The sequence below is a fragment of the Lipotes vexillifer genome, unplaced genomic scaffold, assembly GCF_000442215.2.
Source record: "Lipotes vexillifer unplaced genomic scaffold, Lipotes_vexillifer_v1.1 scaffold738, whole genome shotgun sequence".
Taxonomy (NCBI): Eukaryota; Metazoa; Chordata; class Mammalia; order Artiodactyla; family Lipotidae; genus Lipotes; species Lipotes vexillifer.
In genome coordinates, this window is record NW_006769699.1 from 1,701,779 (window position 1) to 1,720,727 (window position 18,949).

Consider the following 18,949-nt stretch of genomic DNA (forward strand, 5'->3'; position numbering starts at 1 on the left):
GGGAAAGAGGGATGAAGGGGCCTCAGGAGCGAGAAGAGAGCTATGATTTCAGCTGTGAGCGCTAATGAAACGGGGAGCAATGGGGCGGAGAGGAGTACGCAGGAAGCCTGTTTCCCTTTCTGTGGATGCGTAGACTGACGGGGTCAGCATCAGAGCAAAAAGCTTGAAGGGCACCGTGCAGGGCCAAAGGGAGGTAAAACAATGCCGGAGAATGAGCGAGAGCTGCCCAAACCCCAGTCTCTTTAAGATGTGCTCTTTCCCAGCTCCTATCTTTTCTTGGGGTCTCATGGTCTGGCCACATGCCCGTGGCTGATAATAGAACGCTCTGGTCCTGGTCCCGAGATAAGCTTTGTGTTGACTTTTGTCTCTGCTTTCCCCATTGCCTTCCTTTATCTTGTTTTGTCCATGCTGGCATGAGAGACTCTCACATACCCAGGCTTCAGACAGGCGTCCAGTAAGTGGCAGATGCCTTTTTATCAGAGGCTATTTCCATAATTGTTAATCTTCCAAAATTTTTGCTGCTAAACAAATCACAGATTTATAGATAGGCTTGTGTGGCGCAAGACAGGGAAATGGAATTCTAATGAGATCTTTACAATCACATTTTAAATAGCCTCAGGAGTGTTTGCGTGTCCACCCCTTTAGAGAGTTTTAGAGGAACCCAGAAGTTAATTAGATAAGCCTGTGGCTAATAGACTGATCAGTCCATTGACTATACCTTCATGTATCTTGTTGACAAGACAGTGATGTTGACTGTATTTAGCTTTATTTTGAATTGCAACTACGAAGGAGCTCTGTTGTTTATGATCGAATATTCAGACAGAAAAGAATTGACAATTAGGTCTGTTCATACCATCTTTAGACAGTCATCACCTTTTGAGTCCAGGGCAAACCACTCAATAGTGTGTCCTATTTTCTCATTTTTGCCTTGTCTTTTCTGATCATCAGCCATTTGTCACTGATATTACCATGGATGTTAGCATGCCTGGCGGATGTCATGGTACATGACTGATTCCCAGGACAACTTCAACGGAAAAGGATTTTTTAACAGCACAATGTAAACAAGAAGTCGCCTGTCTTTGAATAGCTTTGGATTGCACCGGCATTTGAGTTTGCAAATATATTGAAATAATGCTAGAAAATAAACTAGTGTCCACATTGCAAATCACGATTATTTTTTTTATAGGGTATGTTTAAAGGAAGATTTTTAGAGTGTGTGTGTTTTAAGAAATATCAAAACCCAAAGCAGTTTCTCTCATTAAAGGAAATGCTCCTTTGGGATGTGTGTGTGTGTGTGTGTGTGTGTGTGTGTGTGTGTGTGTGTGTGTGTGAGTGTGTGAGTGAGAGAGAGAGATGGGTTTCTGAGTATGCATTTCCAATTACTGAAGGATCTTTCAAGGTTCTTTATCTAGAGAAATCATGTGTTTCGGAAGCATTTATTTTCATTGGATTCATCCTGATTCTGGTGTTCTGTCTAATTCAGGGCATCCCAGATATTTCAATCAACTTTCTACAGGACTGGATATGGTTGGATTAGCAGCAGACTGGCTGACATCAACAGCAAACACTAACATGTAAGTAGCTAAATGTGTTTTTGTGTAATCCAGGATAATTATTAATGAGATTCCATAATCTTTATTCTACCTCTCATGTGAAAAATCTCTTTTTATTAAGTAGCCCCTAAAATAGTGAGACGAACTTCAGAGAAGTATAGATGTTTACTTTAGCTTAAAAGATAGTCCTGATATATCTTTCATGCAATCAAAGTTATACACCATGTTCTAAACACCAAAGGGACATTTTGGGGCATGTTGGATTTATAATTATGTATAATATGAGAGAGCAATGGGACCGGATGTTGTCTTTTAGATAGTGTTATAATGTTACTCTGCAATATATTTATTCACTGTGATATATGACCCTTGCTCATTAAGCCAATGATTGAAGCTCTTGACTTTAGGAATATAGAAAACCGAGCAAAACATTTTTCTCTCCGCTCAGTGCTATAATGGTAAATTGTTCTGTAGATATTGTAATGATGAATTATTCCTTTGAGTTATGGACATAAAATGTGGCCATTACTACGTTTCAGGTTCACCTATGAAATTGCTCCAGTATTTGTGCTTTTGGAATATGTCACGCTAAAGAAAATGAGAGAAATCATTGGCTGGCCTGGGGGCTCTGGCGATGGGATATTTTCTCCTGGTATATGATATTTTAACCTTCCTTTGTGTTTTTTTCTTCTGATATGTCATGCCTTATTATGAACCTAGAAATGATTAAATATCTAGTCTGTGTTTCTGCATTAGATGAAATAGGCTATATACTGATCAAAAGAATGAATGTAATTAAGTGCATGTGACCATTGACCACACCTCCAAGCCAACTACACCATGCTTGAATATTAATTATTTGTGTTCGAAAAAAGCCTAATCAGCAGTGGTATTAACCCAGTACTTCTACTGTGATCCTACACACAGGATATGGATCATGTGGAACAAAGGAGGAAAGACTCCTAATAAGGGAATTATAGAATAAGGGAATTTCACTCTCCCAAGCATCAGTGGAAGGAGGAGTTTCTTAGAGCTAAGAGAGAGGGTGACGATTTCTTCAAGAGGTTTCTCATTCTTTTGCTTCTTTATGATGTCATTCAATCTTCCAGTCTTTCCCATCCTGCCTTTTATCACCAGCCATTGCATTCTCAGCTCCGTTATTTACAACTCTTCCAGCCAAGAAAATCAACCTGAGACAGAAAGTCCTGCCTTTGGTTCCTGGGTCTGTGTGCGTGACCTTGGTTTGATGCGGAGATGAAATAAAAGTTAGGAAGGCAGTGGGAAGAGAGAGAGTCACTGACCCGTGGAAAGGAAAGCTGGCGTGTAGACTGTCACCTCCTCAGCGGCAAGAGAGGGGTCTTCAGAATGGGTGTTACTGCCCCAGGGCTCACCCCACTGGGGAGGCCAGAGCCACACCTGCCACTGTGTCAGGCAGAGCAAAGGCCAAGTCGGGATCCCTCTTCAGCAAATCTACCAACACAAGGGGATGAAGAGGGAGAGAGAAAGTGAAGAGAAGGCAGAGGAAGAAATGCTGATGAGTAACAGTGGCCTCAGGGCCGTCTTAAATTGAGCAGCTCTATCTACAAGCTCAGATCGGCTATTTTATTTTCTGGTTTTAAAGCTGTAGCGTATGTTTTCAGGTGCTGAAGGAAGATGTTTTAGTTAAATGAAAGGGAAAATTTGCCTTTTTAAATTTAAAGTCATTGAACACCAGCCGTGATGAATTTTAAGCTAGCTTTATTTTGTAGGGAACTGAGTATTTAGTGTTCCTTTGGAAAACCATCCCCAGTTGAGGGAAGTTTGTCATCATTAACTGGAACTGACGCTCTTAAGGTGTTTTTTTGTGAGGAACTAGGTAGGGTACAGAGATCAACGTTGTCTCTACCTTTATTCTTCCTTCTCTTGTAAGATCGGTTGTGTGATCGAGCTGCCCTGAGGCAACCAGGAGCACCTTGGGCTCTCTTTTAATGGTTCCCAAGAGTGGGAAGAGAACGGCTGCTTCTGTGGCCCCGGAAAAGGTGGCTAAGGGGGGTTGGGCCAGGCCTAACTTACCTGGCTGGTCTTGGCACCCACCTGCCCCAGAAAATACACAGCCAGAGAAAGACTCCTCTTCGGCAGTTCTGCTAAGCCAGATATGGACTAAGGGCTGCCACCCTCATCAATGGTGGGGAATAATCAGGTAGAAGAGACTAGAATTTGATCCTGAGGCTCCTTCCTTAGATCCTGAAGACCCACATGCTCTGACCCCAAGGTGGAAGCCATAGATGCCAGGCTACAGTGTAATGTAGACGTTGCAAAATCGGGAGGGGACAAAAGAAAAGGTCATCAGCAACCTGTTTCTGCCCTGCTTTCTACAAGGCGTTACAGAGGAGAGATGGATCCTAGCATCCTTACTTGTTAATGGATGCCTTTCTGGGTAGCATCCAGCCTTATTCCTGGGGAAAGGGTCTAATGATTTAAGGGGTGGACATAAGGGAAGTCACACATCTATGTGCCTGAGACCTGAGAGTCCCATTGCCTGGGACTAGACATGAAGAGTTAGGTCTGTGCTTGAATATATAGCGCAGCCCAGTTTCCTTACACCTCCATCTGTAACAGCCAGAGGCGACATGCTTCATGGAAAGTCCTTTGAGACTTCTAGAAGAAATCTGTTTACAGGATGTAACCCTCAGCCGGGACCCAGAGGGAACTGGAGAACGTCACCGCTCAGGGAAATCTTGACTTATTCACAAACCTTTTCGTATCTAACAGGATTTTCAGAATGTTTCGGGTCTTGCTTTTGCACCCTTTCTCTGGGAGATTCCTGGGAAAGAAGAGGACGTAGGGCTCATGCATCTGTCCTCCTGCCTGTGTGACACAGCGCAGTCTGCTCTGTCCAGAGACCCAGGAGCCTCTTCATCCCTCTCTGGACGGCTGAACCTTTAGATGGAGAATGACTGAGCCGTGAGACAAAGAGTGGGAAGCAGAGTGGGACTCCCTGGACAGTTTTCCTGGGAAGTGCACGCTCTCTGTGTCCATCTTCCCCTTTTTCTTCCCCTCTCCTTTCTCCTCAGCCTCTCTAAAAGGAACTAGGGCAGTGGTTCTCAACTGGGAGCTATTTTGTCCCCAGGGGATATTTGGCAGTGTCTCTGGAGAAATTTTTGATTGGCACAACTCATTTGGGGGCGGGGCTCATGTAGTCCTACTGGCATCTGGTGGGTAGAGGCCAGGGGTGCCCAGGGAAGCCCCACCATAAGGAATTATCCAGCCTGAAATACCCCTGAGTGCCAGGATGGAGAAACCACGAGCTAGAGTGAAACTTCCTCTAAAAGCTGGTCCTTTGCCCACCAGCATCCTGCACAGTCAGCCTTTTAGACAAGGTGCCTGCTCAGAGCAGGCTTGACCTGGATTCTATTTGTTCTATGTCTCTGGGGTCCAGAAGAGGTAGGGATTGCCCTCATTCTGACTGATGACAAAGCCAGGCTGTGGGTGACTACTGCTGTTTGCCAGGCTGCCTGCTTGCATCAGAGCCCAGGGCAGAGACAAGGCAGAGTCATGGCCCTGCGTGGGCCATCCAGCTTGGTACAGAGAACCCTCCTCCACAGCCACCAGAAGGGAAAGGAACTAAGAGAACTCACGTGATGGCAGAGCCCGGGTGCCTCCCCCTGTGGGTTGGGGGGGCTCGCTGTGTCTTCACTCTGCCTCGTGGTCTCACAGCTCCCACACCAGCATATTCATGTGCATTCGCAACAATCTGTCTTTTACCTGGTTAGCAAAAATCCTAAACTTTCCAACAATCCTGGGGAGAAGCTCACTTTTCTTTGCTTGTCAAATGAGACTCTACTTATAAGATACAGATCTTATGGTATGAAATCCTTGACAACCTTAGGATGACACGTGAATAGTAATTCAGTATGGACTTCAAATTCCCTTTGTTGTGTATTTTCCTATAATTATGAAATTGTAAGCATTAAAATTATATTTCAATGATGTCATTGAGACGGAAGAACCATTTGGGGGGAATTAACAGATGAATATGATGAGATGGGCTTGGATGTTTATCCTCATCCTATAAGGACTGTTAACAGTCCACCTCATTAATAGCAACTGGTTTCTCAGTCCAAGTGCAAGGCATTGCATGAGCTGAAATGAAATGTCCTCTCCATGAGGATATAAGTTTATCACAGGCCTAATGCAGAATGACCACACTGTCAAGCGGAGAAGGAAGGCAACACTTTTTAAGTTCTTAAAAGCCTCTTCAAAGGGCTCTTAGCAAGAGCGGAGTCAACTGCAGTCCCCCAGTGACAGAGTTGGGTGTGGAGGGCTGGCATCCATCCTAGAGTTGGGCTAAATGCTCCTTCTCTGGACCCTCTTAGCTAGTGCCTTTGAGTCTGTGGATTCAACTCAAAGGACAGCCAGTAAGAAGGTATTCTCCTGTGTCCAAGGAGGACTCTAGGTTAATGGAAATAAGGAATGTTGCTTGCATGTGAAATGATGACGTTGACAATGACTAGAAGAGGTAACTTGTTGCTCTGCCCTTTAGGTGGCGCTATATCCAACATGTACGCTATGCTGATTGCGCGCTTTAAGATGTTCCCTGAGGTCAAGGAGAAAGGGATGGCTGCGGTCCCCAGGCTCATTGCCTTCACGTCTGAGCATGTAGGTGTCAACGTTCTTTCCAAATTTAAGGTTATATTCCTTAAAGCCCCGGTTAAAGGGATGGTATTTGGAAATACTTTACCCCATGGTTTCTCTTTCCAGAAGATACTTCTTGGGAGAGAATGAGGGGAGAGATCAGCTGGGTGGTAAAATGGGGTGAGCTCCTTTGTCTTTGAAATTCAAGAAAATGCCCAAAGAGAAAGCAGAATGCTTTTACCCCTCATTCCTTTACTCACTTCTCTGTAATAATGTCACATGCTGGGGCAATGGGAGGAGGAGAGAGGGTAGAATAACTGAACTCATTGCATCATCAATGCTGTGCCTATGTAACCGAAAACTCCCAAGCATCCTGTTGATACAGTCTTTCTGTTATAAAGTTCCGATCAGGTATTCTATCCTCTTGGTTCCTTGAGACACTTTTGCAGCTGACTTAACCAGAGGTTTTATCACTGTAGAGAAATGGTCTAGTGACTGTCGTATCTCATCTCTGGGCCGGATCTGTGTCAGCCAAGCACAGGCTCCTGTCTACTGCCAGGCTGCTGTCCGGGCAGGACGCTGAGAGTTTGGTGCTCCAGGGAATGGTGCTTCACATTCCTTCCATGGCCTTTAAAGAGGTAATGCCATCGTTCCTACTATACCACTTAGGCACTGGAAAAATGGCCCATCCTGTGCACATAAATGAAGCCAAACAGCTTTAGCCTGCCAAGCCACCATCTTTCTCGCATGTGCCAGGGCAATGCAGCACGCAAGTTCAAAGCCACAGAGCAGCTGTTTGAACAAGGTCTTGGTTCCAAACTGTCCTGCCACATGTGACCTGCAGGGAACCAGAGTCTGTTCTTGACAGGTGTTCGTAAGCATCACCTGCTGCGTAATTCCTAAGATTGTTCCTTCACGACATCTGCTTCAAGGTAGCCTATAGTCTAGGAAACAGTTGCCTCAGAGATTGAAAAGCACTCTGAGGGCCGGGGAGCTAGGAGATGGGGAAGGACTCAGATCTACTACAGAACTTTTCTTTTTCCTATTTTAAGTGGTGTGTGTGTGTGTGTGTGTGTGTGTGTGTGTGTGTGTGTGTGGAGTGAGTTCATAACAAGGAAACAAAAGGCAAGTACCGATTGGAAGCCAGTGAATACAATTCACAACCACTCCACTAGCCATGGAATTAAAGGAAACGAATGATTTATCTTTAGCATCTTGCTTTCAGTCATGTTATAGCATTTTAATTTAATGCCCTTCCTCGATTTATAGGCATCAAATTTAGCAGCCTCTGATGTTTTACTTTCCTATTGCTGCTGGAACAAATTGCTACAAACTTCACGGCTTAAAACAACATGAATTCATCATCCTGCCGTTCCGGAGGTCAGAAATCTGCAGTGGGTCAGGCAGGGCTGTGTTCCTTCTGGATATCGCAGGAGAGAATCCATTTCATCCATTGCCTTTCCAGTTTCTAGAGGCTGCTTGCCTGCCTTGGGTCAGGGCCACTTCTTCCATCTTCAAAACCAGCAGCAGCAGGTCTTCCGGTCCCCTCGCCCCCGTCTCTGACCTCTGCTTTCATCTCCTTCCCTGGCCCCGATTCTCCTGTCTCCCTCTTTCTCTTGTGATTATACCCTGGTAACACAGGATAATCTTTCATCTCAAGGTCCTTCATCACATCTGCAAAGTCCCCTTTGCCATGTAAGGTAACAGAGTCACAGGTTTAAGGGATTAGGATGTGAACATCTTTGGGGGGCACATCATTCATGCTACCAAGCCTAGGTCCCCACCATGAGATAACTAATTTCTCAGTTTCTCCATGGGTAGAAAAGTATAAGGTAATTTGTCTTCCAATTACGATTTTCCTAAAGTGGATTTGGATCCCTAAATAGTTACATGTTACTGTATTCTCAGACTAAAAAGCCCAGGTGATCTTATATTGGCATCTTCTTCCTTTGGTTTCCGTGCTGTTTCCACATCCTGAAATGAGGTTGACCTACCAGCAAGTTCCTTGTGCTCTCTGATTTCTGCACGAGTCTCTCGGGCTCAAGTTGGATGGAAGTTCGCTCAGCGTTGCTCAGAAAGTCCAGGTCATGTGATCTGAGGATAATTTTGCTATGCCTTTGTTCCTTGATATTGTCAACTTCGATCTCTTTCTCCATTTTCCAAGAAAAGAAAGGTGATTCAGAAAGAAATGACTAACGGCAACCATTCGATTCTCCCGCCTCCTTCTGGTATTTCTATCTGTGCCCATAATTACGGAAGAACATTTGAAAATTATGAACCTAAAGTACCAATCGTTTCTGACTCAAGGATTATTTTGACAGATGAACTATCCTTCCAATGTACAAAACCTTATATCTGATTGCTATGGACCATTTCCAACTTCTAATAGACACAAGTTCATCTGATTCAACAACAACCTTATGGGCCCGGCAGAACACAGATTGTTCTCAGCATTTTTTCTTAAATGAAGAGGCTGCAGTTAGCTAGGCAGGTAGAGCCAGGATTAAGCAGATTTCCTGACTCCCAGACCAGTGAAGGCCCTGCCCCAGCTACCGGTGCAGAAACCAGATTAAAAGATACAGCGACAGAGTTTTATAAACCACAGATCATCAATTGCTTTAACATTTTATACCTTCCCGAGTCAGATTTCCACCAAGAGCTTTTTTCTTTACGTGAAGGTGATGCTAAACTGTTCCTTCTCCATGCCCCCCCCCCACACACACAAAAAAATCCTCCTTGATACCCATAGGTTGGGCTGGGAAGGGCTTTTAGAGCTTGATTTAAAGAACTCCCATGTCTCCTGGAGCACTTGATCCAAACCATTCTGGACCCTTAAAAGTGAGTCCTGCCTTGAAGCTCCAAGTTAAGAGGTAGCACAGCCCCCGTGTCTAGTTGCTGCTGGGCTCCAGACCTCAGGGCCATTCCACCCTATTCATCCTTTAGCACAGCTCCTTCTACTTCAGGCCAGGCCAGATCTTTCCTTAGTCTTTTCGGATTTCACAGTCACCGTTCCCACCAGCCCCAGAAATAGATCTTCCCAGGCTAAAGAAAGAAAATTGCCAAGTCAGTTCTCAAATGCCTTTTCTCCAGGCCTGTTTCCATCTCTGCGTGGAGGTTTCCTTCCTGAATCCCTTGACCTTCAGGGAGAGGGGTGATGGGGGGGGGGCTGCTGTGTGGATCCTGTGGGGAGAGGGGAGGCCAATGGCCAAGGCAGGAGCTGCTCCGGTTACGGTCTCTCTTTATGCTCTTGAAGAGTTTCCAAGGCCCAAGAATTTTGGAGAATCAAATGAGAGCCTTAAAAAACACTTCCCTCAGTGCCTGGGACATAGGGAGCTCTACGTAAATATTAGGTAACTTGAAAACAACAACAACACCTTGTTTTATGGATGAGGAAGCCAGGCCCCAGAGGTGGAAGATGTCTTGCCCAAGGTTTCGTGTCCAGTCAATGGCAGCATCAGCTCTAGAGCCTCAGTTTTCCAACAGTCCCGACTCTGCTCTTTCAGCTCCTAGGCTGGCTGACCTGACCGCCACTCTAGCTGGCTGTTCTTGAAGCATCTTTTCTCAAATCCTGTCTTCTTCATGTTGGTTATTCTAACGCTAACACAATTTCCTCATCTACTGAACCAGGTCCAGTTACTGTCCTTTCTCCTATTCTGAGCACAGAGTTTATAACTGGATGTGGTTAGCGCCATAGAGATGAAAATCGGGTTGAGAAACTGTCATCCTCCAGCACCCAGCCAGAAACTTCACATGTTCAGAAAGCAAAGGGTCATCTTTTGTTTTCTAGCTGACACTTCACTCTGTCTCTGCCACATCCCACAAAGCTACCCATCGCTTTTCCAGCCACCAAAACACACTAGAACTTTCCCTAGCTGATAAGCAGGGCAAGCTGGGTTTGTTTTTCCGAATCAAACAGTTTTCTTGAAATTCACATAGGACTAAATCAAACAAATAGTATTGCGATGAAGAACAGAAGAACATAAATCACTGAGTTGAAACAAGAGATAGCGTTTATGAGTTAGGAGCTCCAAGGTGATTTTCCTCCAAAATGTAGAATCACAAAATTGGAAGGGATCTTATAGATTATCTGGTTCAGTACTCATCCTTTGCTGGAATCTCATCAAACTCAGCGATAGAAGAGCTTGGCAAAAATTAATCTGATGACTTTTAGGTCCTGTCTTGAAAGGAGGTTTAGAGGAAAGCTAAGATCCCAGCTCAGTAATTCACATCTCTCTGTCTCTCTAAACCTTCTGAAAGCCCCAACCGTGAGCTTAATTCCAAATTCCTCTTATTTCCTCATGTGACACAAGCTCTTCCAGAAATAACTTCAATGAAACAGCATAATCGCATCTAGGAAAAATGTTCCTTATAACCACAGCAGACACTGGGATCTTTCAGGCAAATCACCATAACTAACTCATTCCACTCTTAACACGCCAGGCTCAGCTCGGGTCCACGGCTCCTGGAACCCGTCACCAGTGTTCTGCTGAGGCCCCTCGTGACCTCAGCCCACTTCCATGGGGAGGTGATTCTCATAATTTGCCTTAGAAATATGTTTTCATATAACCACACTTTTTGAGAGGGTTTCAATTCCAAAAAATAGACGTCCTTTCTGTTAAAAACAAAAGCAAAGAACAAATGGTGACCCAGGCAGCTCGGAAAAAGCTCCCATGTCATGCTTCTCATCAGACAGAAACACTGACCGAACTTTCAGTAAGTGAACTAGTGAACCGGGTTCACTTCACCCCTGGCACCCCGTCCTCCGCCTCTGCGTTCCCCCCTCCTTTTCCTTGTAGGGTCCTCATCACCCCTGTGTCATCTTCTCTTCTACCCCATCCCATCAAAACCTACTCTTAGGAAAGAACCTGAGAGCCATGTATGTGATTGTAAAATCTAAGTGTTGCCTCTCCTGGGGGTATTTTCACTGCAACAGGAGACAAAGGAATGAGGAGACATTCTCAAAGAGCAGGCATTGTACTGTCAGAGGAGAGACAAATAAGAAGAGGACGGTCACCCCTCCAGGTGCCCCTGAGGTAACATTCCTCATCGGGTGGGTGACTGTCCCTTTGCTCCAAGTGCCAGGTCGGGAGTCACTAGATGGACCTATTTTTCTTCAAGTTAGTGGATGGAGCCCATAAGCTTTGGAATGAACTAGAAATGATGATAGGCCCTGCTCTGCCACTTTCCAGGACGTGACTTTGGATTACCTACTTCATTTCTTCCTCATCTGTACAACAGGGATTATAATACCCAGCTCATGTAGTTGTTGGGAGGATGAAGTGAGATAATACAGTGCCTGGCCTTTAGTAAACACTCCACAAATGGCAGCTAACACTGCCCTTGTAACCAGCCACCCACTGGTGTCCCGATGGGTAGAGAACTGAACGTCTCCAGGAGGCAAGATGAAGGCATATTTGGGGCCAGTTATTTTCTTAAGATGGACAATGGCCCCTCTCCCAAAATACGAAGCAATGCCCAAGGATTCACAGCTTTGGGAGAGTTTGGATTCTCTATTGTTACTTGTATGATTTTGAGATTTTTTTACATGCTCCAATATGGCGTTTGTTTATTTTAAGACATAAAGTGAATTAACATGTAATTTAAATTTAATTTTGTTTAATTAATTAACAAAATTCTGCTCAAGGTACCCAGAGAGACCTGAGGATGGCATCACATTAGGCGTGAGGCTGGAGAATTGGAAGGGCCACAACTTTGTGAGCATCTGTTGATGCTGGGCGACCTGTAGGTCCTTCCCATGCAGTAGCTACACTTCTCACACCAACAAGAGAGGGATTCATCCTTGCAGCTGAGCAAACAGTGGTTCAGAACGAGAGAATAACTTGGCTAACTAGAGCCAGGTCATTTTATCTCAAATGACCTCTTGCTTTATTTTTTTAAATTTTTTAAATTGACGTCTAGTTGATTTACAATGTTGTGTTAATTTCTGCTCTACAGCAAAGCGATTCCGTTATATATATAATCTACTTCATATTCTTTTCCATTCTGGTTTATCACAGGATATTGAATATAGTTCCCTGTGCTATACAGTAGGACCTTGTTGTTTATCCATTCTCTATGTAATAGTTTGCTTCTGCTAATTCCTAAGTCCCAGTCCATCCCTCCCCACCTTCCCCTCCTTGGTAACCACAAATCTGTTCTCTGTCTGTGAGTCTGTTTCTATGTCATAGATAAGTTCATTTGTGTCATATTTTAGATTCCACATATAAGTGATACCATACGGTATCTGTCTGACTTACTTCACTTAGTGTGATAATCTCTAGGTCCATCCATGTTGCTGCAGGTGGCATTATTTCATTTTTTTTTTTTTTATGGCTAATGTTCCATTGTTTTTATGTACCACATCTTCTTTATTCATTCATCTGTTGATGGACATTTAGGTTGTTTCCATGCCAAATGACCTCTTTCCACTACACATGTTCATTTCCCTCTTCTCAGGATCCTAAAATCATGGAAATAATTGCTTTCATGTGACTGCATACATGCTTAGTGCTGGTGTTCATGTCTGTCACCACACATGCCCGTTGGGTCTACTTAATCCTGGTGCACACCATTCCTTTCTTTTAAAATATACTTAGGGCACAAACTCACGCTGGGGTAACTTTAAACTATAGCTTTGAGGAAAAATAATAAGGTAGCAGTTTCACAGAAATGCCTTGTGTGCAGATCCATATCACCTGTGACTCACACGGAGTCTCTAAGAACGTGGCGGGCAATCCCCTGCCCTCCAAATCATGATCATTAGAAATGAATGAGGCGGTCTCCCAGAGTACAAGCTTCTCTGTACATCAGATGCTTTCAAAAGCAGGGTGCCCTTTTAGACCATTTGATGAGCAGAAGCAAGAACAAGAGCTACCAGCTTCTCTGAGACAGTATAGGAGGCAAACTAGGGGGTGTCGGGAAGGGGTGTGGAGAAATAGGAGGACAGGGAAAGACTGTTGGTCCCGTCATCGATGATGGAGGAGGGGCTCCAGGGTATGGGGAGAGGTCAAAGGAGCAGATTCTGGCTCTTTCATAGGTTGGACTTCAAGATTTCCTTGCTGGGCATCCATGAGGTATAATGATGCGTAATCCATCCGCCTGTGTTCTGTGTTCCTACACACACGTGCCATTCACTCCACCCACAAAGGGAAAGGCTGTTGGTACCAAAGGATCAAATCCAAGGATGATCGATAGGCCTTAGAGCTAAGAGGTAAAGGTTTCATGGACTGTCAGAGAGTTAGGAGCTGAGTATTCCAGCCTAGTGTGTCCTTTTTCTTTGTTTGAAGTCTTTGGGTGGCTTCTTTCTTTCTTTCCCCCAAGCAGCTCGTCTGGTTAGAAGGGCCTACAACTGCTTCCTGCTTGGGAAGGACCCCATGGGAGGCTGTCTGGGGTGGGTGCCAAGAAGACCTCTGAACATGCTTTTATTTTATTTTATTTTTGTTGTTGTTGTTTCAACTATTACCCTTTATTATAATTATTACCACCATAAGTGACTATGCAAATATCCATAGAACAATTTCTTTTAAAAAATTTTTTTTGGGAGTAGAGTTGATTTACAGTCTTGTGTTAGTCGCAGGTGTACAGCAAAGTGAATCAGCTATACATATACATATAGCCACTTGGATGTGCTTTTAGGACAGGCCATAGATAAGAGGCATTGGGGTCCATTTAGCCCACCATCATCTGGCCCCAGTCACCAAAGCCACACGTCAACATTGTGGCCAGAGATTTATGGCAGCAAATAGTGGATATTTCCCTGAACTTCTCTGCGCACATGGTCAAGTTCAACAGATGCTTGTTAACTATTTCAACAAAGTCTCCACCCTCGTGCAGCCTATCCTAGTAGGTGAAACACAGTAGACTAATAAATATCTACTCTCATGTCAGGTGGTGACAAGAGAGTGGCATGGTAATGGGCTATTTTGCAACCTGGTCGTGAAAGGTGTCTGTGGAGGTGATGTATAGCAGAGACCTGCATCAAATGAGGCTGGGAGCCACATGCATAGATGAGGGAAGGGTTTTCTAAGAAGTGCAACAGCAAGTAAAAAGGTCCAGAGGCAAGAACAAATTTAGCAAAGCTCACAAAAGACCAGGAAGGCCACTACCACCAGGTAGAGAGCAAGAGGGGAGAGGAAGAGGTAGATGAGGTAGGGGCGACGGCTGGCTGCTGAGGGCCGTCTTGATCATCTTTGTGTCCCCGGAGCCTCAGACGCTTTCCCTGAAACCCTGCGGCCCACAAGGCAGCTGAAGCTGAGCCTCGGTTAAATATCTGGATGTGACCAACAATGGCTTGAAAGAATTAAGGCAGCTTTTAAAGTGCTTATCTCAGTTGTAATAGAGGAGGAGAAATCGGCATGGCAAGAGGCTGAAATGCTTTGTCTCAGAGCTTTCTCCCATTCCCCTTACTCTCCCACCATGCCTAAAGACGGGAGACATTTATTGTCCCCATTAAAGAAGAAAGATCCCTAGGCATATTCTCCAGTCATGGGGATGGGTGGGATGGGCTCTCATTCTCACACCTTCTTACTCTGGATAATCTCATCCCAGTCAAGCCCCAAAGCTTGCTTCTTTTAAAATTACAATTATTCTATAACTGTAAAATCCCATATTTAATTGCACCCAGTTAAAACATCAGCTGAATTATGTAGCCCATATCAAGATTACTTATATTTTTTAAAAGATGGAGAAATTAATCTTCAACCTTGAGTTTTTCATTTAATGTAAAATAAAAATCATATGGGTTTTAATGTCTGTTACCCTTGAATAGAAATATGATTTAGTCCTAAGTAACCACTAGATTCTATCAGGGGTCTATGTTTTTTTTTTTCCAGAATCAGGGTGGGGGGAGGGGGCTCTTTGTTAACTCATCCCCCAGCCCTTCCATTGATGAACAACTGATCATTACAAGAGCCCTGATGATTTGGGGATGCGACAGAATCCTTGTAGCTTCCAATTCGTGTTCATGGTTTTACCTTCTGAAGTCACCCGGAGCGTCTACCCCCATCCTGGCACAGCCCTTCAGGTGTGAACCTGCCATGCCACGTGTCCCTAACCCCCTCTGCTTGTGACCAAGCATCCTCTGAGCTCTCTCTAGATACCTGGTTCCCAGGGTCCTCAGCCTCCAGGACGCTGCCCTCTGCTCTGATTTATCAACAAGTGGTTCCATTAAACATGGTGCCAAGGAGTAAGAATGATTCTCCTCACATGTTCTCACCAGCACAGGGAGTCCTGCCATTTAAGCCGTCTCCACGTTCTTCGTCACTCGGAAGTGTCTTTTTCTTTTCCACTCAAGTGCCTTCTCTCTTAGGTCCCTGGCTATTTATGGATAACATTTAGCTATTTCCCTGCTCCCTCTCCTGAAAATGTAAACAAACTCACTGTTTGGTACCTGATTTTCTTTTTCATTCCTTTGTTCCCCATCTTGAAGCTTCCCGTTCCGGCAAGTGTTTTTCCTTTAAATGTGCGGCATTTGGCATGGTGATCCATTATCCGAGGTGATTGCTCCTCATTTGAGAATCCCCATTCTTCCTCATTAAAGACCAGACAAGAGTACTTCCTCGCATCGACTGGGTGCACCAGATCTCTTACTTACCCCCGGGGGGCCGTCTAGCTGTTTAGTGCTGTCAAAAGTTCAGGAAGGGGCCTCCCTGGTGGCGCAGTGGTTGAGAGTCCGCCTGCCGATGCAGGGGATACGGGTTCGTGCCCCGGTCCGGGAGGATCCCACGTGCCGCGGAGCGGCTGGGCCCGTGAGCCATGGGCGCTGAGCTTGCGCGTCCGGCAACGGGAGAGGCCACGACAGTGAGAGGCCCACATATCGCAAAAAAAGAAAAAAAAAAGGAAAAAAAAAAGTTCAGGAAGGATAAAAACAGAAACAAAACCAATGAATCACCGAAGTCATCATTAGTAAAAGTTTATGGTACACATGTTACCAAATCCAAGCTCAGTCTGCTTGCTGCAGGACAGGCCAATAATTGGGAGACGAGGTGTTGAGGCAAGGAATAGTGAATTCATTCAGAAAGCCAGGTGTCTGAGAAGATGGAGGATTAGCAGCCCAGAATACCAACTTATTGGGGTCTGGATGCCAGTTTCTTTTATAGAACAGAGAGGGGGAGGGGGTGAGGAAGTAAAGTAAAAAGGCCATAAGTCTTGCAAAATATCTCCTGGCTTGGCCAGCATTGGGGAGGGGATGTGTTAATTTCTTCTTTTCTGTAGCCTTTCACAGGTGGGCAGGGTCAGAATGTCTCCCTGTGAGCTGAACAAAGGCACTTTAGTTTAACATTCAGGCAGAGGGGCAGGGTTCCCTGAGGCAGGCTGTTATGTAAGCTTACAGTTATAGATAGCATCCTTTTATTGATTACAGTAGCAAAAGCAACGAAAAGCAAAGGTTGAAGTGAAAGAAACAGATCCAACATGGAGTCAGATTTTGCTCTTCCCTGTTACACACATGCCAAAAAGACAGTTTGCAAACCATGAGCGCTCCAAACAAAACGTGGAAGGAGACTCAGAGGTAGATTTTACAAAGCAGCTTATAAAACGTGGAGGCAGTGACTGCTGATTCTTCCCAGTGATTGGTTGCAATATTAGAATTTTCTTAAATGAAAGGGAATTGGTTAGTGGTTCCCTCATATGAATGGGGAGAACAAGTTAAGTCTCACGATTTTCAGACGCGTTAAGTGAGAAGTGACCCAGGTCAAGTGAGCCTCACTTGTCTTGCAAAATCAGCTAAATTAAGCTTTGCTTCTCTGACTAAACTGGCTTTGTCTGCTCAGGGAATATTCAAGTCTCCGTTTGTGTTTGATTCTAACAGTGCTTACAAGCTCATTCACCGAGGGGCCTAATTTGGGTAGTGCCTGCTTACTCAGTGGGGCAGCTGGCACCTCGATTCTGTGCCCTCCTGGCAGAAACAGACTTAGTGCTGTTTTCCCCCTGAGCATCTTCTTTCAGGGGTGGCCCAGGGATCCAGTAACTATGTAAGAGAGAACACTTTTTTTTTTTTTGGTGGAGGAGTCATGTATCTTTCCGATTAAGCTTTCCTAGTTCCCAGGTATCTTCCTAAGGATTCTGCATGTTGTCTTCCTAAGGTTGTAAAATGAGACTAATGATCCTTTCCCATCTCTACTCTTAGCTACACGGGGCTTTTAGAGCTCCTCTATTCAGTGCCTCATTTATTGGTTTATAGTATTGGCTGCTGTTATAAATGTGATTTCTTCTTCCTTACTAGCCACACCCCCTAGAAATATGCATGTTAACAGTTCCTAGGCTGCACATTTAAGAATTCAGAGGAGCCGTTGACATATATACACTATTGATACTATGTATAAAATAGATAACTAATGAGAACCTACTGTATAGCACAGGGACCTCTACTCAGTGCTCTGTGGTGACCAAAATGGGAAGGAAATCCAAAAAAGAGGGGATATATGTATACATATAGCTGATTCACTTTGCTGAACAGTGGAAACTCACACAGCATTGTAAAGCAGCTCTACTCCAATAAAAATTAACTTAAAAAAAAGAAAAAGAATTCAGAGTCAAAAGCAGGCATGAGGAGAGTACACGCCGGAGCCATCATTTAAAATTCCAGTCAGCAGCCCTTTGGTGATGTAAATTGAGGAAGCGGCTCTCCTTTTGGACAGCTTAATGATCTGTAGTTAATAGTAAGAGGCTGCTCACAGATGCAGTACAGCTGGGCTAGGTTAGCCCCTCTCCACTCTCCAGACTGCACAGTGATTACAGCCATCGAGATTCAGATTCTTCCCTGGAATCAATAACCAAAATCACAAAGATTCAGTGGTGGGCTGTCAGGGTGGCCTTTCCGCAGGCGCTGTTTGCCAAGGCAGTGACTGATGCCTCCTTCCTGATCACACCCTGGGCTGGACAGTCATCTCCACAACACACAGCCCCTCCAATGAGTCTGGGATGAAGAGTGCTGGATTTCAGGCCAGCTTCTCTTACTTGAGTGCACACAATTTCACTGAACTCGAAAGAAACTGAATGTAATCTCTGGGTAGCAAAATATCAGTCTGGGAGCCGTACAATACACAGCTGCTGTTGCTGTGTTCTTATGCCTTGTCTGTGAGATTGGCGTAGGTTACTGTGTGTTGGGGTAACAGGTTCTTGGATCATTTCCAGGGTCTTGTTATCTTCATGCAAAAGCCCAAGCGAACTCAACAACAACAAAAAACCAACCAACCCCCTTCAAAAAAGGGCACAGAACTTGTATAGACGTTTCTCCAAAGAAGATGTACAAATGGCCAATAAGCACACGAAAAGATGCACAACATCACTAATGATTAGAGAAATACAAAGCAAAATCATAATGAAATAGCACCCCACACCCATCTGAATGACTATTATCGAAAAACAGAAAACAACAACCATTGACAAGGGTATGGAGAAATTGGAACAGTTGTGCACTGTGCGTGAGAAAGTAAAATGGTGCAGCTTTATGGAAAACAATAGAGCAGTTCCTCAAAAACAGAATTACCATATGATCCAGCAATTCCACTTCTGGGTATATATACCCAAAAGAATTAAAAGCGAGGCTCAGGGCTTCCCTGGTGGCGCAGTGGTTGGGAGTCCGCCTGCCGATGCAGGGGACACGGGTTCGTGCCCCGGTCCGGGAGGATCCCACATGCCGCGGAGCGGCTGGGCCCGTGAGCCACGGCCGCTGAGCCTGCGCGTCCGGAGCCTGTGCTCCGCGACGGGAGAGGCCGCAACAGTGAGAGGCCCGCGTACCGCAAAAAAAAATAAAAAAAAAATAAAATAAAATAAAAGCAAGG

The 18,949-nt window shown here is 44.8% G+C and overlaps 1 protein-coding gene across 1 annotated transcript in view; it reads left to right on the forward strand.

The window, feature by feature from the left end:
- GAD2 (glutamate decarboxylase 2) overlaps nt 1-18,949 on the forward strand; it is a 67,362-nt gene that overhangs the window by 5,844 nt on the left and 42,569 nt on the right. Inside the window, exons 5-7 of the mRNA XM_007445868.1 lie at nt 1,484-1,574; nt 2,093-2,205; nt 6,076-6,191. Coding sequence (XP_007445930.1) covers nt 1,484-1,574; nt 2,093-2,205; nt 6,076-6,191 — 320 coding nt within the window. The remainder of the gene's footprint in view (nt 1-1,483; nt 1,575-2,092; nt 2,206-6,075; nt 6,192-18,949) is intronic.